This window comes from Hyalella azteca, unplaced genomic scaffold (genome assembly GCF_000764305.2).
Source record: "Hyalella azteca isolate HAZT.00-mixed unplaced genomic scaffold, Hazt_2.0.2 contig5104, whole genome shotgun sequence".
NCBI classification, from domain to species: Eukaryota; Metazoa; Arthropoda; class Malacostraca; order Amphipoda; family Hyalellidae; genus Hyalella; species Hyalella azteca.
This window is the reverse complement of record NW_025935305.1, coordinates 63306-90877: the sequence shown is the minus strand read 5'-3', so window position 1 is coordinate 90877 and position 27572 is coordinate 63306. Positions and strand designations below refer to the sequence as shown.

General features: G+C 40.7%; 1 protein-coding gene across 5 annotated transcripts in view; it reads left to right on the top strand.

The window, feature by feature from the left end:
- Positions 1-22507, top strand: part of LOC108668242 — a 39772-nt gene extending 17265 nt beyond the window's left edge. The window contains exons 2-16 of one of the 5 annotated variants that reach the window (XM_018155418.1): positions 18-2339; positions 3550-3671; positions 4082-4344; positions 5300-5436; positions 5523-5650; positions 6176-6431; positions 6672-6780; positions 7357-7464; positions 8773-8898; positions 9630-9840; positions 11106-11429; positions 12628-12702; positions 13499-13691; positions 17402-17550; positions 20621-22507. In XM_018155418.1, coding sequence (XP_018010907.1) covers positions 18-2339; positions 3550-3671; positions 4082-4344; positions 5300-5436; positions 5523-5650; positions 6176-6431; positions 6672-6780; positions 7357-7464; positions 8773-8898; positions 9630-9840; positions 11106-11429; positions 12628-12702; positions 13499-13691; positions 17402-17550; positions 20621-20845 — 4748 coding nt within the window. In that variant the 3' untranslated portion in view covers positions 20846-22507. Of the gene's footprint in view, positions 1-17; positions 2340-3549; positions 3672-4081; positions 4345-5299; positions 5437-5522; positions 5651-6175; positions 6432-6671; positions 6781-7356; positions 7465-8772; positions 8899-9629; positions 9841-11105; positions 11430-12624; positions 12703-13498; positions 13692-17401; positions 17551-19069; positions 19758-20620 lie in introns of those variants that run through there. The other 4 variants (XM_018155417.1, XM_018155419.2, XM_047880271.1 and 1 more) reach the window with 4 other exon arrangements.
- Positions 22508-27572: the final 5065 nt, after the last annotated feature.

Genomic DNA, 27572 nt, shown 5'->3' with positions numbered 1-27572 from the left:
TATTATCTTCTTTTCAGGTGCGGCTATCTCGCTAGTTGACTTCTTGGAGGCAGTGGGCCACAGCGAAGCTGCGGCAGCGGTGAGACAGCGCATAGAGAACAAGATCACGGTGCCGTACTTCTCACCTTCATTACCCTCCACTTTTTCGGACCCAACTGAGGGGCAATTATCGATTGCAGACGTATTTGCTACACTTCCAGGTATAAATTTACCCCACAACCTACGCTCTGGCGCAAATTCAAAAAGAAATTCCACTATTGCATCCAGTTCAATTACAGTTTCAGAATTTTCCGGCGGCTTTAGACTCAATGTTCCGGCCAATTCAAGCAATTCACTGAGGAGTGAGCATGAAGCACTCGAGCTGCCGTTAACAGAATCGGAAAGCAATAAATATGATGCAGAGGAACAATCTATTGTCATGAAGGACTTGGAAAATGAAGACAGTCTTGCTGAAGATGAAGAATCAATTGGTAGTGATTATTTCTCTCTCCACACTTCCTCTGATTCGCTTACGTCAAATGACCAAGTTGAAACCACAGAAGACCTAGAATTGCTGCCCATTACCTCAAATTCCCCAATTTTGTCGCTTTTAGAGATGGATGAAAAATCAAGCAGAATAACTAATCCATCTTCAACGACGGCAAATGCTACAACGAAGACTTTTTCTTCGACAAACGGTCCCCACAACAGTGTTCATCCGCCCCAGCAATCTGCCACGGTTGAGTCGGGGAAGACTGTCAACGAGGTTGCGAATTTTGTAAATTCGTCATCTGCGAAAAACGGATCTCCAACAAGTGCGCTCGATCATTTGCCGGTCATATCTGTAACCACAGTGTTGAATCAGAAAACTAGTGAACGTATGAACTCTGTCTTAGCCAGTGCCAGCATCGTAACCCCTGCTCTGGTCTCAGTGCAACAGCAGGTTAGTTCAGCAAGGCGCATCCAACGGTCTATCGATTACGATGTATTATCAGCTGGAAATGATGCTGGAACGGAATTTCCAAGTTTGATGACACTAGAGGGACGATCAGCGAATAAATTGAAGAAAGGCAGTCGTCGTTCTGATCCTGAACCTGACATTGACGATATTATACAAGGCATTATGCAACTTCTTGGAGGAAACGTAAAAATTGATGCTGATTCGAGCGCGCACACTCATTTAACAACTTTTGGCGGTGGACAACCAGTTAGCAGTACCCGTACTAACGACAGAGGCCCACCGAGGATGCCTTTGAACCCGTTCAATTTCTTCAACGGCAGACCAACACAAACACGGCCTCCAGTCCGAAGACCAGCTTCGGAATCTCCAACGGGAATCGCGTCCCCCGGGAGACCTTCATTTATGGCCAATACTCTACCACCCTTCATAGCTACTCTCCCTCCTCAGCTTGATACTCCACGACTTCATCTTCAAACGCATGAAAGTCCCGTGCAAACAGCCTTTCTTATGCCCGAGGCTATGATCCCTCCATCATCAGGAAGTGAAGTTTCGTCATCCTCGCCCATGTTCCCATCATCAATTTCGACGATTTCCTCCACATCTTCCACAATTTTGGCTGAAAACCCAACCGAAGTTAGTTACGAGGGTGAAACCACTGAAAATAATCTCAAGCATGAAACATTTCCTCCTCTGCAACCCAGCTCCTCAGAACCAGAGGTGTTATCGACGGAAGCGACAACTCCTATTTTACAAGATGATGTGAACGAAAAACCTACGGACACTGTTTATTCCATTGAAACTGATGGCTTTGATTTAGAGCCATCCATTGGTACAAAAGAGTCAACAGATACTGTTAACTCGATCTATAACTCTCCTCTCCCACCCGACTTAATTTCAAAAATTAGAAAATCTCCATCTTTTACAGAAACTAGTAAGTCAAAGAAAATTTCATCAACTATTAGTCCCACTGTGGCCATTTCAAATATCTCTCAAATTGACACAACAATGTCAAGCTCCAAGCAGTCTATTCACGGCACCACTTCACCAGGATTATTCTCCTTTACACCGACTAGGTCACCCGAGGTTCAGTCTCCACCTCCTCAGCTCCCAGTGAGATCTCATGTGCCCGTCCAAAGACCTCAATACCCCCAAAGTATTTCCCACACCAGAGTTGTTCCTCCAGCAACTGTAAACCATGGTCCTAGACCGGGGATGGTTCTGGATGCTGAATACCACCCTGCCCATGTGGTCACCGCACCAGTTCGACGACCCACGGACCTCCACGGCGAAGTGTTTGACGTGACCGTGTCTGCTCAGCAAGGTTTCGGCGGCCAAGTTAGCCCAGTCAGGCCTCCTCATTATCCATCCTACTTCCCGCGGCCTCCTTATAACTATCAAGGTAAGAGATGAAACCGTTAACATTGCAATGGTTGACAAATTCAAAATTTTCATTTTGCACCCATATATAAATAAATTTCCATAATGAGTTATTTTGATGCATAAATTTTTGATTAAAACGATATTTATATAGCCTCGGAAATTAATATTGAGTTTTACCTTCCTATATTTTTAAGAGTTATACTTAAAGCAAAATGCTTTCGTATTTTGCTCCGTCAAAAGAAAAGATAGAATTGATATGATGAAAATGAATTATCAACAGTTAAGTATTAATCAATATAATGTACTGGCAAGCAAACTGTAGTTGGTGAAACTGGCGGTCAGCGACCGGCGATCAGCGCGATGTATTGGCCAATTCAGAACCGAGCGCGGCCCCTACATGGCCATTACCCCAAACCGTCTTTAACGCCTTGGCCGCCGCTCGCCAAGCTCCTAGTTATTCTGACTGTCATTTATTGTGACCGTCATTTCCTGGGTCAGCAGTTACGAGCATTTGGCAGCGTTCAGAAGGATGAGTGATATGTGGGACGGTGAGGTTGAACGGTCGACCTGTAGCCTCGTATACTGAAATGTGTAGTGAAAGAAATATGACGTGAAGAGCCGAATTGTGGAATACTGACCTGAGTGTCCCAATTTAGACTTACAAATTAATATGATAATTGGTCTTCCTAGCGAATGAATTGATCTAAATTTCGAAATAACTATTTTCCTATACAAATTTTTATTGGCAAGAATATTTAATCATGAAACTTACTCTATACTTCCTAAAAACATAGACCCAAAATTCTAGAAAAGTTAAGTCAAATCATTGTTCCATGCCTCAAATCTTTCGGAAGTATCTAAAAAATTTGTCTGGGCTAGCCGTGTTTCGTGGCGCGGACGCTCAGCAGCTGAACTGACGCAGGATAGACCGGAAGGCTGTCCTGCTTGCCGTGACACCTGTGCGGTCTCTGCAACAAGCGAGTCAACGGAAGTTGCTGGAGCGCAAAATTATTTGGCTAGATTAGGTTGAAGCATGAAAGATGCTGAGCGTTCTTACGTTCACTAATTGATTGCAATACGTAGTCAAATTTGCTATTTTTATATCAGGTAAAGAGAAATTTTACATTCATATTATTTTGACTCCAGGTGGTGAGTGAGGTGCATGTCGTATTTAATACATAAAAAACGTACAAAAATTCGTGGGAGGAATAACAGTAATGTTGCTACAGAGGCTGGGGACCCGCTGCTGGTGACGCCGACAGGAGGGGACGATGGCTTCGTGTCCATCGACGGCCGCAAGACATACTTCGACCTGTTCCCTACCGCCACCGCCAAGCCGCTGCCCCATCAGGTAAGAAATTTGCAAGATAAAATTCATTCCTATTGGGCATCTGGCGTTGAAATAACATTGATCAAACGTTGTATCAATGAATTTAGCTCGTAATCAAGGTGGTTTTAACGTTATTTGGTTTAATGGAATTATTTCAGCGCATATTAAAATAGGTCCTATATATAGCAATGGTGCATTCATTCTTCAGTAAAAGCTGGGACGCGATGCTTTAAGTTAGTTCGAGTATACAAAGTTTGATGATGGGAGCTACATCTTGCTCGACTTTGTTCTTTGGTTTTATCAATTGTATAAAATGAACGAAAATGGCTGTAGCTGTTTAGATACCTCATTGTTTTTAAAACTTTGAGCTTAATATTTGATGTGTTTCACTTTACTTTCTCATATCCTTATCTTATAATCCACGGCCATAGACCGTGGGGCTGGGAGTTGGTGTGGTCATCCCCGAAGAGGATATGATAGACGGTGAATTCCCCGACGACCTGAACGTCGGGCCGCCCTACAGCATCCCCTCAAACCCCAGCGGGATAACTGGGCCTATGGGGCCGGTTCCTCCTCAGGCGCCCCAAGAGCCTGGTCTTCCAGGACCTTATCTCTCGTCCCCTCCTTCTGTGCCTCCGTCGTCCATAGGCACTCCGCTGCCCTTCAAACGCCGGCCCTCCACTCCCTCCATCAGGTATCAGACAGGGAAACATCACAGCGAAATATTCTGAAGGATTTATCATAGGGAAAATTCTCAGGTAAATGTCCGATGTGAATTTCCAGGGTAATAGCTCATTGAAATATCCTAATGTGATATCCTGCGTAAAAACTGCGGGTTTATATGTTTTATATTGAAGCCTTCACATTTTGTACCGTCAGAAAATACTACGTGGAATAAAGGAATAAAAAATTCATGTTGAATATTCGAAATTAATACATTTAAAATGATATTACTGACGATTTGGAAGCTCTCCTGGCATTAGAAATGGATGGACTAAGTGTGCTATGAAAGGTTCTGTGCACAATCTTGAAATTATTGTCGATTGTGTTAACTGTGTGCGTTCAAGAATATGTATACTCGTTTCCAGTCCATAATTGAACAACATGGATAACCTATAGCAGATAGATATATGCATTAACAGCCAATATGTCCATGAAACTATCCTCACACAACTTTTGAATTTTATTTCCATTATTGTTGTATTTTATTTTGATGTTGTTTTGTTTTTTCTCCAAATACTTGTTGCATATACCTATAAAATTTCAAGCCTTTCAATTGTTTCTAATATTTTTATTACAAATTAAACTCAGAACCATTTCTCTTTTACAGAAAAAATGTAAATTCGATAAATTTTCATTATAGTTAAAAACAAGCTGGTTAGCTGAGGCTTGATAACAATCGAAGAGCTTTCATCTCAAAATTCCCGGTTTTTCAACTATTCATACTAATATACCGCACCTACGATTTTCCTTTGTTTATAACTATTTGCAGTATTTACCCCTAATTTTCCCTATTATATTAGTATTTGCCAAAATTTGAAAGTATTTTCACAAATTTGACAGGGAAAATACTTTCCCTATTTTATAGGGAAAATACTTTCTCTAAAAAATATTTATTGATAAGTATTTGTAATTGTTTTCCACTGCAGGATCGACACGTGCATCGTGGGCGACGACTCGACGTGTCAGGAGCAGCTGCTCGAGGTGTGCAGGACGGAGGGCGACGTCTCCTCCTGCTACTGCAAGCCTGGCACTGACAGGCGGCGACCCCGCACACCCTGCAAGAGTGAGTTGTGGTGGTGGTGGTGTGTGTTGCCAGAAATGGCGCTGCTGGAGATGTCCATCAAAGTCAAGTCATTTGTTTGTTGCCAGAAATGGCGCTGCTGGAGATGTCCATCAAAGTCAACCGCGTGGGCCAGCAGCGCATCGCCTGGAACGGCAACTACGCCAACCCCGCGTCCGAGGAGTACCAAGTGCTCGAGTGGGAGGCGCAGAAGGCGGTCGGTATAACATGCTAATAAATTTTCTTATCAATTTTGATAGAGTAAAATATAATAAAAAATTATTATTTCAATACTATTTCATATCTGTGAGAAATTTTTTTTTTTTTTTCAATACCACTTATGATTAAATAAAATACTCTTACAATTTTTTTTCAATATCGCATCTGAATCAGTAAAATAGGTTAGACATTTGCAGCGTCGTCATGAAGAATTTTCTTTATGATATATCTTCGAGTTGCTGTTACAATTTTAGGCAATTTTTTCGAAATATTATTTATTTAATTGAAAAATTTGAAAAATCTGAACTAAGTCAGAATATATTAACATTGCAAATACTTTGACAATTTTGAACCATGAGATGAATGTCTTTTAGTACTTAAAATTCTTTTTGGCTGTGAAAATTATTCTCTTTGCTGTATGCACGGTGAGAGAATAAATAATTCGCGTACAATCATGTATTCATCTTCTCCTATTCCTACAACTGCTAAAATAAAAGTCATACCTTCCAATCTTCATTTGCAGATCGAGAGCGCATTCAAGAAGTCGGCGCTGAAGTCCGTGTACCTCGGCAGCACCGTAGAGAAGTTCTACCCTCTGGGGGGCAACGTGATCATCAACAGCTCCATCAAGCTTGAGGACAACCCCAACACCCGCAGCAGGGACATCAAACGCAGCCTGCAGCGACACATCATTAAAGTTATTCAGGCACACAACAACAACATCGGCAGCTCATCCCTCTGGGTGGACGGTCCACTCAACCCCATCCCTCTGGTGGACGGTTAGAACTGTATGAATAGAATGTATAATACAGTAGTTTTTCTCTCTGGGTGGACGGTTAGAACTCCATAACTTTAATGTATTGTATATTATATTACTAGAAACAAAAAATATACGTAGTTTAATTTACGTTCACGTGTAAATTTCTAACAATCTCGGCTTTCCTTTGTATGAATATATGATCTTAAAATATAATTTAATTGTAAAAAGTTTTTAATAAATGCTAATCTGGCTCCGTCAGACGTGAACGAGTGCAGCGTGGAGACGCTCAACGACTGCCACGAGCACGCGACCTGCCTCAACGAGTTCGCCAGCTTCTCGTGTCGCTGCCTCCCCGGCTACACTGACAGGTCTGGCACTCATACAACCATGTATACAAGTCTACATAACATTATACAAGGCAATAACCACAGTTTGGACACTCGTAAAACCATGTTTACAAGTCTACACAACAAAATACCAGACAATAACGACAGTTTTGACACTCACACAACGAGGTTTAATTCAACACAATACGCTCATGCAACCATGTATACAAGAATATACAAAACAATAATGACAGTTCTGATACCCATGCAACTATAAGTATACAAGACGATACCAGCATCTAAAATATGACGAACGAAGTATTAATAAGTGAATACTTGAGGTCAAGTAATGAATATCATCTTCATGTATGTACTGTCGTTAAATTTGGGAGAAATTTTCGTCTGTGAACAATTAATGAAGCTTTGCCACAATTTACATTGCCATCTAAATTTTAACACGCAAACTAATTTTTCGCAACTAGTTTGTGCGCAACTGAACACAAACTGCTCTGAATTCTGCTTTGGTTTTATAAGTAATCTAATAACTGCAATACAATTAATGAAGTAGAATTCATCAATTAAATTTTGTATTGAAATATTTATATTTCTTTCCGACAGGTACGAGAGCAATCCGGACCGCGCAGGTCGCCACTGCGAGACCTGCTCGCCGGACCACTGCCATAAGCGCGGCGAGTGCAAGATCAGCAACGGCAAGAAGATTTGCGAGTGAGTGGTGACATCTTAATGCTAGTGGTGCCAATTATGATTAATTGTTGTCTAGTCTGAGCAGACATTAGATATATTAGTAATGGAGACTATATAGTAATGGTCGAGCAGAAACGTCTACATGCCACAAGACATTCCTTTTATTCTTTGACATTCCTTTTTTCTACTAACGGGTTTGTGAGGCAAGTGAAAATAGTTTGAAATTTTGCATGATACAAGGATTCTCAACGTTTAGGGATTATTTATTTGTAATTGTTTTATTTCCCATTTGTAATGATAATGAATGTCTCTGATTTATCTCAAGTGCGTCTCTGGTAATTGATTAAGCTTGCCGACGGTAACTCATGTCTGTTATTTGCCCCAATAATATCTTTAAGAATTTGAAATGATACATTTGTTCTTGTAAAAAATTTAACATCCACGAAATGCTGCACACGCAAAGAGTCGCACAACAGAGAACAGTCAATCATGTTTGTTATTTACGTTGTCGTGGTGCATACGCTGCCGCAGTTCCCACGTGCCAACCACTGCACAAACTCGTGTGGTCGTAAAGTTTGGTAGCACGCGTCTCTTGGAGGATAAAAACATGACAGGTGATTTGTGACCGTGAACTCAGATGACTTGCACATGGGACAGTGGACGTTATTTATATGACGGGACAGTGTACGTTATTTACATGGGAATTTACATGGGACAGTTTACGTTATTTACACTCGACTGACTCTACTGGACAAACTGACGATCTAAAATACTACCTAACGAAACGCATTTTTAGCCAGAAGCATTTGCTTCGTTCATAAATAAGACTATCAATTAGTATAGTATCTTCGGCATTAAATAAATAGGCCTGGATAGGCCTGTCGCCGATTCTTGTACTTTTCTTGACTAGACTGGCCTTACGGACGGTAGATTTAAAATCGCTTCTAGTATTTTATTTGACGCATCCTTAACTGTATTATAAACTTTTGTGTCATCGGCATACATGGAGCACACGCTTGACACTACTTCTGGTAGATCGTTTATATTAAGACAAAAAAAATTATATAATTAAAATAATAAAATAATATAATAAAATAACTTCAGACATGTTAAGGAACTTAAAGATAAGCAAAGAAAAATACGGATTCAAATAAACACGTAACTCTTATACGGTGTGGCGATCACAACAACATCAAGTGCTTCCATCGACGATTAATTGCCTAGCTTTGCTTGCTAGCGTTATCTGATGGCTAGTCCTCGCCTCTGGAATATCATTAATAACTTGAAATAATTTAATTGACATTAACCTCGTGTCATCCGATGCTGCAGATGCAAAGGTTCGTACTACGGCGATCGCTGCGAGGTGGATGGTGAGGTGGTGGCCGTGGCCGTAGGAGCGTCCGTAGCGGCCGTCATCATCATCCTGCTGACGCTGCTCTTCCTCTGCATGTGGAGGTGGTGACCGTGACAAACGAGCACTGAATTTAGTTTCCGTAATGTTTTCAGCAGGATTCAATGACTTTTGTAATGTATTGTTTTGAAGTTTTCACAGCTTTTTCCTCAAAAACCCTATTATTTTAAAAGTCGGACTAGAAAAATTAAGAATTAGATGAAAATCGATCATTTTAAAGGAAAAATTAGAAAATTGTTAACCGAACCAAAATGATTTCTGGTCGATAAATGTAATATAGAAAGGAATAGTGATTGTCAGTTATTACTTGGATAATTCTTGAATTATAGTTGATTGATAGCTCAAGTGATCTTTCCAAGAAGGAACCCAGAAGTATGGCTTTCACTTGATCTTTTCTTGGTATAGCTAAAGTTCAGGTATGATTCTATTCCAATTGTTCTACACCCCAACTCAAAATGTGTGACAAGCCAAGATGGTCGAATGGACTCGTAGTTCCCCAATCCGACTATTAGACAGAGTTCAATTTAATTCAATTTCTGCTTCTTTCCCATGCTCAAACTCAAGGTCTATGAATAATTTTTATGCTCTGGACAAATAAGGAAATAAATCCTTTGATTCATTACCCAACCTCTAAGATCAAGTATAATTTTCACTAGAGGTAGGGCAGGGATACAAATATTTCAATATCATACATCAATACTCAATTTTTTCACTCAATACTCAAAGACAATGCTATTATTCAATGCTTATGTATAATTAATATAATTCGTCGCAGTCGCCGCTGGAAGATGCAGGACCAGAAGAGCGAGACCCTGCGGCGCGGAGGCTTCCTGGCCCGCGCTGCCGCGGGTGGTCACTACCTGCAGCAGAAGTTCGCGATGGTGGCCCAGCCTCAGCCCCAGCAGTTCGGGCCCACAATGGAGGACCACATCCGCTGGGCCCAGATGAGTGAGGCCGCCATGGCCGCTCAGCAAAGCCTCTACGGAGTGAGTTTGTCTCTTGTATAAAACTTGAAAATTAGTGGGATTATAATTTGGTCATAGCAACTCACTAGGAGCAGTACTATCAAAACTCGCCTAAGTGCACGTAGCGGCCGACTTCTCGTTTGTGATTGGTTGGTTTAGCTTGAAAAGCCGTCAGTGATTTTCTGATGGAATCACTGACTCATAACTTTCTCTGATGGTTGGAGTTCAGTACTCTGAGGAGAGTTAGGAAGCTTTTCTCATTACCATTAAAATTTACTCAGAAAGTATCGATAGCTGTCACCATGGGCGTGATGTCAGTGGATGATTCGCCTCCACGTTGCAATGACTGCGACTGGGTTGCGGGCTGGCGTTTGTGGTGCACAATCACCATCATGGTGCATAATCACCGTCATGCTGCATAATCACCATCATGGTGCAGAATCACCATCACGGTGCAGAATCACCGTCAAGACCGGCCGTTCGTTGACCACCGGTAGCAATACGTGATGTCATTTGCAGCCCACGGTTATTTTTGATTGAAAATTTCATTTAAGTAAAATATTCAAGATAAGAATTTTAGAGCATTTCAATCGATGAAATGACGCTAAGAATCATTATACATGTATTTTAATTTTAAATAAGAGGAATGAACGGAATATTTCTTGCGGTTTGCACAGTGCGATTGCTTAGCTTAGCTTTGCATTAGTTATTGCACAAGTCTGCTCGAATATTTGTTATGTAATCTTTTTGAAGCGCACTTTTCGTCCACAAATATAATATAAACTAGTTGCAAAAACCTTGGGATATGATCGCACTTATTTCTCGCATCTTATTAAGCCAGACACAATTTAAACGAGACCATGAATTAGCCAAAGATTAGATGGACGTACAAATAAATTTTCGTATTGCCAGCTCACCTTTTGTATTCACTTAAAGGTATTAAGTAGACGATTTAAGCCGGTGCTTCTGGGTTTGGAGGTCATTCCGTTTCAGAAATCTTAAAAATGCTAATATTTTATTGTAGAACCTCTATTATGTTGCTACATTTGTTAGTTTTCCTCTCTTCACTATTAGATGGTTATTACTACTTTGCATAGTACTTGAAAATGTCCAATGAGTCGTTTAAAATAGTTGGAAATTTAGAAGGCAGTCGCAATCTCTCAACAACTTTTGATATAGTTTTAAACCATTTCAAACTTAATGGTATTGTTATGTCACATACCAATTACCATAGACTTCGACTTTGTGACTTGACTGAGACTCTTGGCCTTACCCACTTTGGCCAGACTTTGCCCGGAACGACCACCTCTCTCTACGGCCCGACGAACCGCGGCTTCTTGAACCGAGGCCATTTCCCTCCAGCACGACCCTACCGAAATTACCCAGAGTCAGTGTACTCTCGGGTGTCCAGGACTCTGTCTCGCCCCTTGACATTCCGTGACAAGTTCTTGGCTGGACTCCGATCTATTTTTTCACGGAGATCAAGCACTGAAACTATCAAGACTAGCCATGGAGACTTGTCGGCCTTCATCGTTTCTCCCAATCCTAACACGATGGGCATGCAGCAGATGATGGCGCTCCAGGCTCATCTCGCGGCCAACACCCAAAATGTACAAGACGAGTTCAACGCTCCGTTTTACCAGTTTTTTGACAGAGTCATTCTACCCTTATTTTGCGGGTACACGAGGTTCTTAAAACAGAGTTTCCCGATTTGTCTCCTACGACAATGTATAAATTTCCGTTTTACACTTTAGTCTACTCCCTTGCAGGCGATGAATTTTTCTTGGATATCGGATAAAAGTTGTAAAAATTGATAGATTCCGAGGTTCCTCACTGAGAATAGTAACTTTAATTCAGTTACTGAATGCCCCTTCATGATCTGTTTGTTACGTTTAAAACGTGTGTTCTATACAACGTTGTCGACTTGTTTGGTTAATTGGTTAGGAGTTTTTCTGTTTATCATGTCGTATGTCTTTTTTCATTAAGCGGTTTCCTTTTTTATGATGAAGGATGCCTGCAATAGCTTGAAACATCTGGTGCGGTATTTATTTCATGCCCACATGACCTCACACTACTAACAATATCTTCAGCTTGGTTTTTCATCAATGCATTCCCACTGATTTCAGTCTGATTGAAAATTTTTATGGCATTTTCACCAGATTTATACGTTAGAAGGAATCGAGCTATTGTCGGGTGGCAAACCGTCATCTAAATTTAAGCGAACTGCCACGATTCCGAAACGCTTGCACTTCAATGAATTTTTGAGCCTTGCTTGCTCTTCATCTTCAAAAAGCTTTTATACATGGCATGGAATCAGTAAAATGTCTTTCATAGGATTCGTCGCTGTTGGAATTATTTTTAGAATACTTATATTTTTTTTGGCAAAAGCAGTCCACATTTCGAGTGTTAAACTCTATCTAAAGATTGTCACATTATTGATCTAAATTCTCATGGTTAAAAAGATATTGGGCGTTTGTAGTGAAAATGTATTTCTTTGAATGAAAGTGTATGCATGTTTCTACAACTATAGTGGCAGTTGCAAATTGGTTTTCATTTTCACGAATTGCATGTTTTAAAAGATCGTTTGTTAATACGATTTCACCGCTTTGTTGCATGCATTGAACTTCTCTATATCTGATGGTTTAAATTCGGATATTCCATACCACAAGTTTACCGATGTGAATTAACTAAAGCTTATCATTCAACATTAAAATTGATATCTTGCTAAGTAACTGTTTTAAATACTTAGAAATTTGACTTGGAGCTAAATTAAATGAAGCTAATGAAGTTTGTACGCCCCTTCAGCAGGATCACCTCACCGGGAACGGCCTACAGCATCCCACGCCCCTGGGACCGCCTACGATGTACAAGCCTCATCGTCAGGTCGGTGGTCAACTATTTGTCTACGGATACATTAACATAGATACGCACGCTATTCGTACCTAATTATCAAGTAAGACGAGTTAATGGTTGACCAAGTAATGAGATTTACAGTCATTTGAGAGACGGTTGATTCTTTTGTCCACGGTTATACTAGCTGCCATCAAGGATATCTGTACCCAAAAGACAAGAAAGCAGAGTGACCGTCAGTTGCCCTAGGGTTAACCCTTTGTCTACGGATGCATGATCGTCCAAGGCTTATTCGTCCCTAAAGGCCAGGCAATGAGATTCTCCGTCAAGTGAGAAAGCATTAACCCATTGTCCGCGGAAACACTAAGAGACGTCAAGGCTATTCGTATCTTGATGTTAGGCAACGAGAAGTTATATTTGACCGACCAATCGTCGATGTCATGTGTCGTCCGGTTTCATGTCTGTTAACTAAGACTTTCCCTGCGGTGTAGAAGCGAATTATCTCAATCTGAACCTAAATCCGTTGATAAATTCTAGTAATTTTCTCTATATGTCCTTACAAATTTTAAATTTATCTTTCTCGGGGTTTGCCGGCTAATCTCTTCGACGTTTACATCTCCAAAGCGCCGTTGAAGTCATTGACTTGCGTTTAAAACGAATGAAGCAGTAACTGCAATTAATAATCCAAAGTGAATTGACCTTCAATATTATTTTTTTTTTGCATATTACAGCTTTTCTCATTCGTCACTCCAATGATCTCCTGCAATTTAATGACAAAATTGTCGGAAAGCTTTTTTTTATTTTTAATCTAATTAAGAATTTCGACCAGATGGGCAGCGGGACTGAGTACGGCCCCGTGTTCCCCCCCAACCAGTTTGGGGGATCTCAGTACGGCCTGCACCCCCTGAACGCCACACTGCTCCCCATGGGGCAGGTCCCTCCCCCCTCCATGGTGCACCAGAACTTCTCCAGAACTCCCTCCACTTACGGCCCCTACCCAGGCCCCGCCTCCCTCACTATGTGTGAGTGCCCACTAGTTAATAGAAAACCTAATAATTACATTATTATTTAATAAGGAACTGAATTATCCATAAGTAAATTCGTAAATTGGTTATTTATTTTAATTTAGGGGCTTATTTTTCTCAGCAAATTTTGCTGTCTTTTTGGTGCAGACTCTGCTGAGTCTCGGGAGTCTGCTTCTCAGACTCTGGCAGATTTTCAGGAGTCTGCTTCTCAGACTCCGGCAGATTCTCAGGAGTCTGCTTCTCAGACTCGGCAGATTCTCAGGAGTCTGCTTTTCAGACTCCGGCAGATTCTCAGGAGTCTGCTTCTCATACTCGGCGCAGCAGGTTTTCAGATTTATTGGGTTGGCTGGCATGAAATTTCCTTATCAAGTTGGTTTGCCCTCACCTTTATTCCTGAATAAGATCACAGAATGAATTTATCCATTCTGTAAAAGACATGAACGAGATGAATTACTGTAAATCAATTGGTCATAGATCTGGTGATCGAGGGTTTATAAGCGGCTGAGTGGAGAAGTTACCGTGGTTTGCTAACGCCGTGTAGCTCTCAAACTTCGAGGCTGCATATGGTCATGCTGCATATATTTTTCATGCTGGTTTTTGTTCATCCATTATTAGGTCTTTTCATTTAAAATTTCGTCTCAAGTTCCCATCAAGTAGGTTAACTCACTTCACACACACAAACACCATTAAATTATTTTATAGCGCCCAGGCGGCTCGAAGTTAACAGGTTTTGAAATACACGACGAAGAGGTTCCCAAGCGCCTGGTAGCTCTAAATCCCAACAAGACATGTGGACCAGAGGGCTTCCATCCCAGATTGCTCAAAGAATTAGCAGCCGTTCTTCTAAATTAGCATTGACAGTATTCTTTCAAAAAACCTTGAACGAAGGAACTTTGCCGCCCGATTGTTAAGAAGCTCGAGTAACACCATTGTTCAAAAAAAGGTGACAAGAGCAGCCCCGGCAACTATCGCCCTGTCAGTCTGACAGGTGTTGTTTGTAAGGTAATGGAATCTGTTTTGAGGGATAGGATTATCGATCACTTGACTGTTCACCATTTCCTATCAGATTGTCAACATGGCTTTATTGCCGGTAGATCCTGCACCACTAACTTATTGTCTACGTTGAACGATTGGACCCGCCTGTTGGACGAAAGGGAGCCAGTGGATGCATTGTACCTCGATTTTGCCAAAGCATTTGACAGTGTTCCGCATGAGCGGCTGTTGCGTAAAGTGAAGTCTTTGGAAATTGAGGGAAACGTGCCACAATGGATCAGAGATTTTCTTGTAGGTAGACGACAACGTGTCAGTATCAACGGAACCGTGTCAGATTGGGCATCAACAGTGCACTGTGGCGAGCCACAAGGAAGCGTTCTTGGCCTATTTTGTTCGTTGCTTTTATAAACGATCTGCCATAAGTAGTTTTCATTGTGTACTCCATGTATGCCGACGATACAAGAGTTTATAATACAGTGAAGGATGCGTCAAATAATGCTGACGAGTGTAAAGTACTTCACCTCGGAAAGAACAATGAACAGCAACAGTATGAGAAGACATGGTTGCAACGAGAGAGTAATGATTGAAAAGTCTAGTGTGGAAAAAGATCTCGGAGTTTATGTCGACAAAGAGCTGAATTTTTCTAAGCATGTTGAAACGCAACCTAATATATCCAACAAACTTCTTGGACTAATCAATCGGACGCTCTTACGAGTTCCTAGATGCAGAAGCGATGAAGCAGTTGTTTGTTGCTGTCGTGCGCATGAATCTAGAGTTTGCAAAAGTTGTGTGGTCACCGAGATTTGAAAAGGTCAAAAATTTATTAGAGAATGTTCGAAGACATGCAACACCGATAGTTCCAGGCTTGAAGAGCAAGTCCTATGAAGAAAGATTAAAGATTATGAAGCTTCCAAGCCTCAGTTATCGACGTCTGCATGGGGACCTCATTGAAGTATACAAGTATACTCATGGTTTATACAAGGTCCCCAAAGGATTACTAGAATTTGAAACAAGAACCAACACCAGGGGCCACGGCTATAAACTAAAAAAACTGCGCTGCAACTCATCCACGCGACAAAATTTCTTCTCGCTTCGGATCACCGACATGTGGAACAGCCTCCCTGATTACGTCAATGGCGCTCCGAGTATGAACGCCTTCAAGAACAGACTAGATAAAGCTATGGAAAAAGTTATGTTCAGATTTTAAATGCCCGGCACCATATCGAACCCGGTGGAAGTCTAGTAGCTATTTCAAACTATCGTCAGTCATGAAAAGATCCGGTCAAATGGCATGATTTTATATCTTCTGTGAACAAGTCACGAAAAGTAAGAATTGGCGACAGGCCACATCAGACCTACTGTTCAGCGCCGACATCACTGTTATGTTTTTTTTTTTTTTTTTTTTTTTTTTTTTTTTTTTTTTTTTTTTTTTTTTTTTTTTTTTTTTTTTTTTTTTTTTTTTTTTTTTTTTTTTTTTTTTTTTTTTTTTTTTTTTTTTTTTTTTTTTTTTTTTTTTTTTTTTTTTTTTTTTTTTTTTTTTTTTTTTTTTTTTTTTTTTTTTTTTTTTTTTTTTTTTTTTTTTTTTTTTTTTTTTTTTTTTTTTTTTTTTTTTTTTTTTTTTTTTTTTTTTTTTTTTTTTTTTTTTTTTTTTTTTTTTTTTTTTTTTTTTTTTTTTTTTTTTTTTTTTTTTTTTTTTTTTTTTTTTTTTTTTTTTTTTTTTTTTTTTTTTTTTTTTTTTTTTTTTTTTTTTTTTTTTTTTTTTTTTTTTCNCGTTTCCCGACTCCCGCCTCACTCTTTCTTCCGGAGCCACCAGATGGTCAGATTCAATAAATGCTCGAATCTGCCTCTTGACTTCTGTGGTTAGTGAGTGAGACGAACCGCTGCTCTCCGGCTGCCGCAGCGCGATCCACCCAAATGACAGCAATCTACCCCATGCTAATGGAGTACTGTCTTCACTTAACGCCGCCTCCAGCAGTTTCTGCAGAGCATCCGCTGCGCAGACCACAGCTCCCCGGGGCACCCTCTTCAGTGCTCTACCATTGGCACAACACCGAGAAACATACCCCAAGAAGTCGAAATCTACGGGTCTTTCTGCTATACCGACATTGGCTCTACCCAAGCACCCCGGGCACAGCCAACGCCCGAAGGCGTTTGCCTGCGCTCTAGTCAGCCCTACGCATGAGAGATGGTAACATCCCTCACACGAAGAACAACTAACTGTCCTCTTCCTGTTGTTAACAGTCGAGCAACTCAGGCACCCGCGTCCTCTCCCCTCCATCCCTCGGCCGTTTCCATAAGGTTAGGCGAAGACCAAGACGGAACGGCCGCTGTGACTACAATCAAAATTACGCTTGTGCTAGATCGAATACTACGTGCAGCCAGTCAAGCAAGTGGCACGCCGCAAAAGAATAACGAGCACACTCAGTAGAAAGACGTGTCAATAATAAAATCGCCGCGTCAGCAAAAACGAGACGAGAGAATGGGAGCAACGCACGTGCAAGGCAACAGAGCAAACAACAAGCAATCGAGGAGCTCTTAGGCACCACACAACCTGCTCTCGTGGATGCTCAGTTAACACTCTGTTATGTTATGTTGTTTAATCTGATTGATTTCTTTCACTAGTAATTTCCTTAAGATCTGTTTGTATTGCTCGTCTTATAATTTCTATCCATTTAAAAACATGGCGCATAATTCTTTGTGTGCATTACTTGTAGCCCAGAGCGGCGCCTCACGGGCCACTCTGCAGCTCTGTGGGCCCGCGTCAAGCGGGGTCGAGACAAGCTCTGAGGAAGAGGACGCCCGTCGGGGGGGACCCGGCAGTTGTTACCAAATCCCCAGACCAAAGTCCCGCGCATCAGTTGGGGTTTGTAGACTGGCTGGTCCCCATACTACTACAACTGGTCCTTCAAATAGTAGACTCGCCCGCAGCTACACTTCTCTACTCTTCTGAGTACCGTAACTTTCCGTCTTGGAAAATTGCACTCCTACTTACATGCTAATCCGGTGTCCATGTGAAGCTGGAGAATTGTAACTGTGATGCAACCACTACCACGCTTTGCTAAGTTCATCTAATCACTTTAACGTACAGCGTTCGAACATATGTATACATATTGTCAGGGTATATTCCTCAAATGGGATACACTATGCCAACTGCGGTCAATGTTTCACGTGTGGTTCGAAAATTTTTGCTGATGATGGATTATTATCTTTTTTAAAGTATTTTATTCGAGTTGAAAATCAATTGAATTTATTTTCGATTGACTGAATAATGTTATTTTCCCGATTCGTTTCCGATTTCTGAAAATAGAATTCAAGGTACTTTTCTTAAGAGCAAGATAGAAATTTTTATAGAGTATATTTTAGATTCTGCAGCGGCTGATGACAATTTTCACTGTACAGCTACGGTGGGCCTTAATTTCTTATTAAAATTAAAGATTTAATTAGATGAGAGTGTGTATAGAAAGGCTTGCCGTGTAAATATTTGTACATACGTTTTACCTGACGCAGTACTGCACGCTAACTAGAGCTTGGGTTTGAATTATATTGCAATGAAAACTAACATTTCGCACTAATTTCGTTATATTTCACAGAATTTGTCTGAAGTTTTCACTGAATAACTAACATAGCTTGGGTTATAACCTTTTTCAAACCGACTCCAATGCTTCAGAAATCATTTTAATGATGGCTGCACTCTTCCTAACCACTAACGCTTGAAGTCCAACTCCCTCTAATCACTGTTCATGAGAAAAGTTTATGGAACATAATTGAGAGAGATGAATTCTTTGCCCTTATTTAAATTCAGAAAATAGGCACCTTATGCTGACCAAATAAAGACATTTCATGCTTATTAAGAACAGTCATTTCATGTGAAGAAGAAAATCAAGCACCTCATGCTTAGGAAAAACAGTCATCTCACGCTAATTGAACGAACAGGCCTATTATGCTTAGGAAAGACCGGGATCTTCTAGCCGCTCTGATTTACCCGAGTAGCTTTCATTGAGCGACGAATTTCCCCACTAAGGCAGTGACGTAGAGAAGAAATAATTGACTGGTTTGTTGCAAGGTTATTCCTTCGTGAACTATTGACAGTGAGGACAGCTATGGACCAAAGTGGGTGGGCAGGGTGGCCCAGTGGTTAAAGTTCAGAGTACCAAGATTGGAGCAGAGAGGCACGGGTTCGATCCCAGCTCTGTGCGCTAGTTTCTGGTCGGAATCGGCAAGGAGGCCGGGCGGTTAAGCACAGCAGAATTGAAGCAGTGAGTTGTGTGTTCGAGACCACATGAAGCTGTGAACGTTATGCGATGTTAAGAATCGGCGACAGGCCTACGGCCTCATAAACGCGGAACAGCTATTCATTTATTTAACTGATCGTGTGTTCGCAGGCCACCAGCAAGGAATGTCACGGCATCGAGTGGACAAGGAGGCAGCGTGCTGCTGACCGGCATTCTTGATTCCATTTTGTGCTGTCCATGCGTTCGTCGTTAGTTAACTTGAAATCAGCATCAGCTGTGAGATAATTTAATAATAATAAACGGATAATTCTTTATGGCAAATGGGGAATAATGTGCCACCAATTATGGGAGGCTGGTTGGATTGATAACAGAAATTCAACTTCGCGGTTGAAGTTCAAACTCTGACCTCGCACATCGACTGAATAGAATTGACGCTGCCCTTTGTTATAACCAGGAGGCAATTGTATAAATGCCACAACTTCAGTAATTTTCATTGCCAACTCTATTGCGTGCGTGAAGAAATTAGCATGAATGAAAAATGAAAATTTAAACATTATTAAAATATACATCAGGCCTCTAAATGCTCTAATTGTGTGTTGATATTTTGATATTCACTGATTATATTAATCAAACGCGTATCATGAATAGGATTACGTCATGGTATCATTTTTTATATTCCATAGTATTACCGACCGTCGCTGAATCTCATCAAACAGGCTCATACTGCTGAAGGCAATGAATTATTTAGAAGAATATTTGGTGACTAGGATCTGATCGAACGAGTCCATTATTTAAAGTTTATTTACCTCTAACATTTTTGAATGACTCGAATTCATAATTTTTACTTATTAATTCAGGTACATGTATGGGCATTGAAATTTTGTATAATAATTCTTCTTTAACCGGTTCTTGTTTGTTCCTTTTCATCTGGTTCTTATCTTCTGTTTGGTGTGGGCACTTAATATTCTTGCATGCTTTTGTTTTAACCCTTCCACACGTTATTTTCAACTCTCACATTCACAGAATCAAAAATGGTGATAAAAGCTTTTGTAGGCGAGTCGAATACCATCACAAGCAAGTGAATCATTTGAAGTTTAAACTTTTGAATTTTTCGTCGAACATTGAGATTTCATGATCCCAGCCTGCAAACCATGTTGCCAGAGGACCTGCCCTATAAGCTGTTTTTCGATCATCTGTTTCAGTTTAATGGAATCCAGCACGATTAGCTTGTTAACACAGTTTCCTGATTCTCTACTTGCACGCGACTAACTTGTACAGCAACTCTCATTCTATATTGCTTTTCAAATGAGTTTTTTCGTGAAATCCATGTTCTACAATTTGTCTGTTTATAACAATCTGGGATACACTGCGAGTTGACTGATTAATTATTCAATTGAAATGCATTTCTGAATTTTATAACAGTCGAAAAATACACTGCAAGAGGCTCAGGCTCAAACATATTTTATCTAATTTGTCGAGCCATCAGAATGAGGTGGCCCAATGTTGACATACATTTACATGTGCAGCACAAGCTGCCGCTCTCGGTACAAATTTATCAAACAGGTTCTCACAAATGTGATGGATATTATCCGTTCGTACGAGCCCAGTACAGGACTGGCCCCCTCCACAGTTGGCTTGATCACAACGGTGTGTACATATTCATCCTCTTCTTAGTCTATGTTCCTATAATTTCTCCCGCAGGATTCCAGTGATTTGTACTACGAACTTGACGAAATGACCAACCCTCCTCCAAACAGCGGTGACTTCGCTCACTTCAACACAATTCTTGCTCACAGTTCTTCGGCTCAAACCTTGGCACAAGCCGAGGTTCTGAGAGCTCAGAGGCAAAGCTTCAGGCTCCCCTCCCACCCCCCTTACCCCAGAGAACCTCCTCCCCCTCTACCACGACATGTATATTCATGTTAGATGTCATCTTCTTTTAAAGTTGAGGCAACTAAACCGCTGCATTATTTTGGAAAATGGACGCTTATCTCGCTTGTACTTCTTCATTCTAGATTATCCATTTGGTGGCAAAATTAGCCGAGTAAACAGTTATATGAGCATTACAGTCATCGTGCTATGTTTAGACTTGAATGCAAGAACGCAATTGAGGATTATATGACACTTTTGGCAATTAACATGAACAGCTGGAATAAGTAATGTTCATTAGAATGAAAAAAGTTTGCTCGCAATCGCAGAGTATGAAAAACGTTCAATGATCTAATTCTAACCGAACGAGGAAATCGGTTACAAGCGATAATTCTGAAAAAGAACACGCAAAATAATTCTGCATTTAACTTTATGAGTAACAGATCGAGTCTCGCGAAACATCTATACGTCGCTCTGAACGATGCACCAATATAAGTTGGTGCTGACAGTCCTAGAGGCTTCGTTAAAATTTATTTGAGTTTTGTGTGTTGCAGCAATAATGAATTGTCGGTCACTGAAGCACTGATTAACGAAGGCCATACGGAATTAAATATAATTTTAAATACATTTTTCACACCATTTCTGGAGTAAAACAAAGATCATGATCTTGCCAAAGCGTTTCTACTTTACCCCGTTTCGTATGCTTGAATTTCCCGACATTCCCGCTACGTGAGACAAAATGTACCAGCTTAGTATTTGCCATTGCAAGTCAATCCTATCCCGAAAACGCCGAACAAAACTGTCATGTTTGTAGATATGAGCTGCCGATATACCGCTTTTGGGTGTAACCTGCGTGAGTATAACCATGAAGAGAATTCCTTGCATGCGACTTTGACTGTGACAGTAAAGTGTATAATAGCTAGTCAAATGACTGTGCCTGCAATGAACCCGACTGTTGACTTGCCCTCTCTTATTGTGTTTGATCTTTACAGTTAGTTCCTTGCACACTCTGTCGAAAAATGTTGCAATCTCCCGCATAAAAAAAATAGTTCCAGAAACTGTTAGATTCTGCTGATCCATTTTGTAAATATTCCTGTCCCTGCTGTTTGTCCATAATTTAGCGCTATAGACCTGCATGCTAGACAGCTTTTTAGAATATCGATACTCAATCTCGCAATGACTTCAGCTCGCTCGACTTAGAATTTAAAGTTCTAGCCACGGATTTGTGAGTCTCCCAAATGAGCATAGGATCGTATGGCTAAATTAATGTGGTATAAACTTAGAATATTGATGTATACGAGATGAATCTCTGCAGTTCATGTAGATCATCATGCAATACATGTCCAGTTTCATTCCCTATGTACCTCGGAAATTATCCTAGTAAGTGCATTAAATTATGACGAATTTAATTTTAATAATTTCTATTGATGCTTTGTAAATTTTTTAATGCCAGTTCAAAGGGGAAGATAAACAGTGCTGGTGTCAATATGATTATAGATTAAATATAACTAAATGAGAAATTATTTAAGGATTTTTAAAAGAATGTTAAAAATATTGCATGCTCTTTCAATACGTGACTGAAAACCGTCGCCAAAACCTCATTTTTCAATATTTTGTAATAAAAATTTGATTATGAACGTGCATTGAATGCTGCGACTAAGTCTTGCTGAATATTTATATGTAAAGCGTTAGATTGCGTTATGTATTTATTTTAGGATATGAGAATGTTTTTTTGATTAAACAATTAAAACTTTGTTAATATAATTGTTTTGTTGTTTTATTCCCTATGAAACAGTAATAGAATGAGTACGGCCATCTTGTATGACAGGATGCATGCGTAACTATGTCCAGTAGCAGCTTGTGAGCTGAAGCATTGTTGGTTTAAAGTTCGTGTGGTGAGATGTGTCAATTGAGTACAGCGCTTACGTGCTAGGATGACAATATCTACAGCATTAAGATGGTTGATGTTGGCTCCAGGGCTGACTTGAGTGTTAATTTGCTGGTCTACGGCTGCGCACCCGTCCTGAGCCCAGCATGATCTTGAGCCCAGCACGATCTCGAGCCCAGCACGATCTTGAGCCCAGCACGATCTTGAGCCCAGCACGATCTCGAGCCCAGCACGATCTCGAGCCCAGCACGATCTCGAGCCCAGCACGATCTCGAGCCCAGCACGATCTCGAGCCCTGCACGATCTCGAGACCATTACTTCCTCAGGCTCCCGATGATGAGAAGGGCGCCACTCCTGCCACGGAAAGAATCGTGCGTCGCGGAAAAAAGCGACGACAAAGTTTCTTGTATTCATAAACAGTAAATGAGACACCAGAAGAATAATTTAAACTAAAGGCATAAGTTGATACGACTTTTAAACCAAAAATATTGAAACCTAAAATCCGACGAAAAAACAATGGAGAGGAAAATTTTTTAGACGCACTTGAGCGTGAAGAGGGAGTACAAGTATTGACAGTTTCCACCAGAGATCATTTATTCAATATGAATTTTCAAGCTACTTAGGTACTTGTTCCAGCAGTACCAACTTGATCAAGAAGCATCTGAAAATGCCATTTTATTACATTCCAATTGGTAATTGTCAAAGTGCATCAAATTGTTCTCACGTACTCTCATGACAAAGAATTTAAATGTATTCAAAATTAGCCTATTTGCATGGATTTCTCAAGTACTGCTGAAACTCATTGCTGTACATATAATATTTTTTCCACATGTCGTCTCGACTCTAACCTACGCCACCTCAGACTCAAGTCTCAACTAATATAATATTCTATACTTATAATTTACTGTGAACGGTCGAGATAAAAAATATGGTACTTTACGAGAACTATGCAAGCTGTTGACTAAATAGCACAAGCAAACGATTGCGTCCGACAATCTCAGTGGGCTACAAACAAATCAATTAGCCCAATCGCTCATCACAATAATTCATTGTAAGCTCATGTAAAACAACATAGCTACTATTTATTTATGACTTGATGATCGAGCAAGACTTTTCCATCAAATGTTCTACAAATTTTTGTATTTATTTTTAAGGAAAGCACAACAAACAATTAATCCAAAACGATCTATTCCAATTCAAAATCATAATAAAAATAACGCATTTATGAAATAATGAGATAGATACAATGGTTTTCATGTCCATTGCAATTTTCTTCTACTAGATGCCTCCATTAAAATATTCACCGCCGAAATGTAATCGACGAACATTACCGATGACGGTCGTACATATTCAACATACATATCGCTTGACGGTCACACATATTAAACTTTCAATGACTGTTCACCACTCGAAACTTCCATGAATGCGACTCGGTCATTTGATGTTCGGGTAGAGCTGCACCAGACAGGGATGCAGAGCGCGTAAAGCTTCGTGGTAATCGGCACGTATCCGCGCACTGTGGCCCTCATGCCGAAGTCTGGCCAGGAAGCCTCTTCTGATGACGGCGACTGAGCTATCCAATATTTAAGGCGGTAGGTTCTGTGTCTGCATTATTTAACCAGGATCAATTGGGACGCACGCTCTCCAAGCCCCATGAACTATCTTATAGGCTTGCATTGTTTAATTTTTTGGGTACGTACAACATCCGAATCGCTACGTCAACTGCATAACAGGTTGGCCAGCAATAATTGGCAACTGGCCAGAATAGATATCGCGATTGGATAGATGGTTTTGCTGGTATTATTACAGAGGAATTCAGTAACCTCCGACAGGATTGTACATTGCGCGTCCGCAAGCTCCATCACAGTGAGCTCCATCACCTTGTCCTGCGGCCCGGCAACACGAACGAAGGCAGGGAAATCCACATCTTGGCGCACAGTAACTTCTTGGCGACAATCTTGCCGACCCGGTTCGAGATTACGATGAACTTCGTTTTCGATTTACCGAACTTATCCGGGAGCTTTGCTGTGCGTCAGAATCACACGAAGCTTATAGGGGAATCCGCGGAAATTAAAAGCCCGAGTTGAAATTACCAGCTGTTAACTGAGACCGCTTGGCTTCTTGTGTGTCTGGACTAGATCGAATCATTATCATTTGTCCTTGGTTTCTATATAAGCCGTTTCTGGACTCTCCGATTATATCCTGATTCTATTCGGATTTCGGAATGACCTAGTGGATTGATCACAACATTGATTTGCTGCGGCCCAAAGATCTCTTACAGCGATGGAAGCTATAGCCGACATATAGGTGTTATGTTTTATGTCCGTCATATGTTTATATATATAGGTTTTAGGTTTTATGTTCGTCATAGTTACGCTCACTATCTGAGACATGCGAGGAGAAACTTTGCTAATCAGTAAGATGGTAAGTCATATCCCTATTAGACTTATTCATCTCATTCAGCTGGGGACCAGACTCGCTGCTGTTCTACGGATGTGCTGCAGGAAGACCTGAGTGACTCGACATAGGGCCATTTGACAGACGGTGACTTGACACACACTGACTCGCCAGGGATCGACCTGGCACATTTCCTTTTTCGTCCGTGGCTTCCTCTGCGTGGCTCGTTCTTAAATCCCTGCTATGTTTATTTTCAGTCGTTGTGCCCGGGCTTCTACGCTACTAGTTTGACTATTATGTGGAAACATTTTCAGTAGGGACTGAATTTTCTTAGGGTTTACACCTTAGAATCAGCTCCTCGTTTTGAGTCCGGGATGTCTCGTACTGTTGTGATTTTTAAAGAATTTCCTATGCCTTGAAAAATTCTGTTTCCTCTTTAATCTGTTGGAGATCAGACTTATTTGAACGAGGAATCTAAGAAACCTGTTTCACGTAGCTCATCACCGTCAATCCGATTTTCATTAGTTTGGCTATAAATTTGTATTGTGTAGTATGATGAACGAGAATTTAAACGTGGACGTATTTCTGTGTTTTCGGCCTTTGTTTCATACGCCGTCCTTGTGCCGTCAGTGTCATAAAATTCAAGACTGGACGAAATACTTTTCTCCACTCGTTGTTGAGATTTACTGCCATACTTGTCTTCATTATGTAAATATTGATTTTCAGTCTGCAGAGCCTTGTCTTACGAAACAGCTGGGGGCATTTGCACGTGAGCTTCCCAAATGACGCGTTCCCGTTATTTCAGTTTAACCGTGAGTTTATTAATCAATAATCGGTGCAAGCGACGTTGACTAAGACGCTCTCGAAGGTTTGGAATTACGTGAAGCATAGGACGGATTTCTGTAATGCCCGATAAATTGATCACTTCTAGCACTCGAATTTTATACATATTCTGGGACTACACCTTAGAAAGTCGAAGTTGAATGTAATGGCAATGGTGGCTAAGACGGATTTTTGAAGAGGGCTTCTAAACTTTCGCGTTTTATTTTTGGATTAAACATAAGATCTTTGCTGTCTCCAACTGCCGTATTCCTCAGAATTTGGGAAGTTTGAATATTCTGAGTATGAATGGAATTTCCATCGACACCCGAACGTGCGGTGAAAATCAAAGGTTCCATAATTGAATTTTAAATCTATGTTTTTTGTGGGATGGTGAAGTTATGGTCAGGCTCAGTTTTACTTTTGCGTATCTGGGTTCCACTCGGAAACGATTTCTCGATTTTTAAGAGTTTCCAATCAAAAATTCCGGTTCAGCATTGAAGTCTTGATTTTTAGATTTAGAACCAAAAATTCTTGCCTGACTCGGGCGTTCCACCATCGTGCCCTGAATTTAAGTCTCATGTCGACTGGCATAGTCATGGCCAGACTTAACTTGATTTATGTTTTCTGAGCTGAAAGGAACGGGCGCTGATCTCTGAGATGAAAAGTTAACAAGCTAGGGACGAGGGCCACTGACTTCTTAATTTTGAGACCTGGTGCCACTTGTCCGCGTTTGTTCTTCTGTAACGTTCAACCCTGCATGGATTGTATTGACCATTGGCTTCACTGAATGCACTTTTTGAGCGTACTTATTGGTCATATTGATTTTCATATAATGTTTGGTCTTAGCTCCTTTTATTGAGATCGGGTTACCTTTTGTATGTCTCAACTGAAGATTCAGACAAAACGGAAACCCACTGTTATTCATGATCTCTCACGGCAGATATCTGGTCGTTTTAACTTTTCTATACCTCCTTTTGACCACCGGCATTGACTTCAGAAGTAGGAACCTTCGTTTATGACGAACGGTCATTGATGGTGTAAGCAAGAGGTGTATTTTGGAGAGTAGCCGTTTAAACTTCGGGTATTCGCGCTTTCTGGACATAACGCTTCTAACGAGGTGCCTTGTTTCTGAAGAAGAGTGCGTGGTCATTTCTTCTGTGTTTTTTCTTGGTGTCTCGTTTCGTTGCTGCCATCATCGCGTTAGGTTAGCTTGGCTGAACTGAGGGCGGTTGGCGCTCATAAGAACCGGACTTTTGATCATGATGGCTTCGTGGCAAACAATTGCGCGACGGTAACTTCTCGCGCGCTCCGTGGATGCCAAACTCCTTTGGACTGTTATGAACACTACTTTGAATCGTCGCGTAGTTATTGTCGTTCTCTGAGAAGTTACTTTAGATGCAAGAATATAGATCATCTGGCGATGTCTTTTGCGGCTCCATCGCATTCTTCTGTAAAGTCTCTTGCAAACCTTGACATGTTTCGTATAACAATTTTAACAACACCATTTTATTCTCGACAACATCCAAATCTTTAGTGTCAAGAAAATCCTCAATTTATTATAGATCTCTCAGGTTCGATCTCTCAGGTATAGATCTCAAAGCTTGTTCGATTCATCTTATTAACGTGGGTTTATTAAGACAGGCTTTACGATTAATCATCATAGGGCAGCATGCCCTC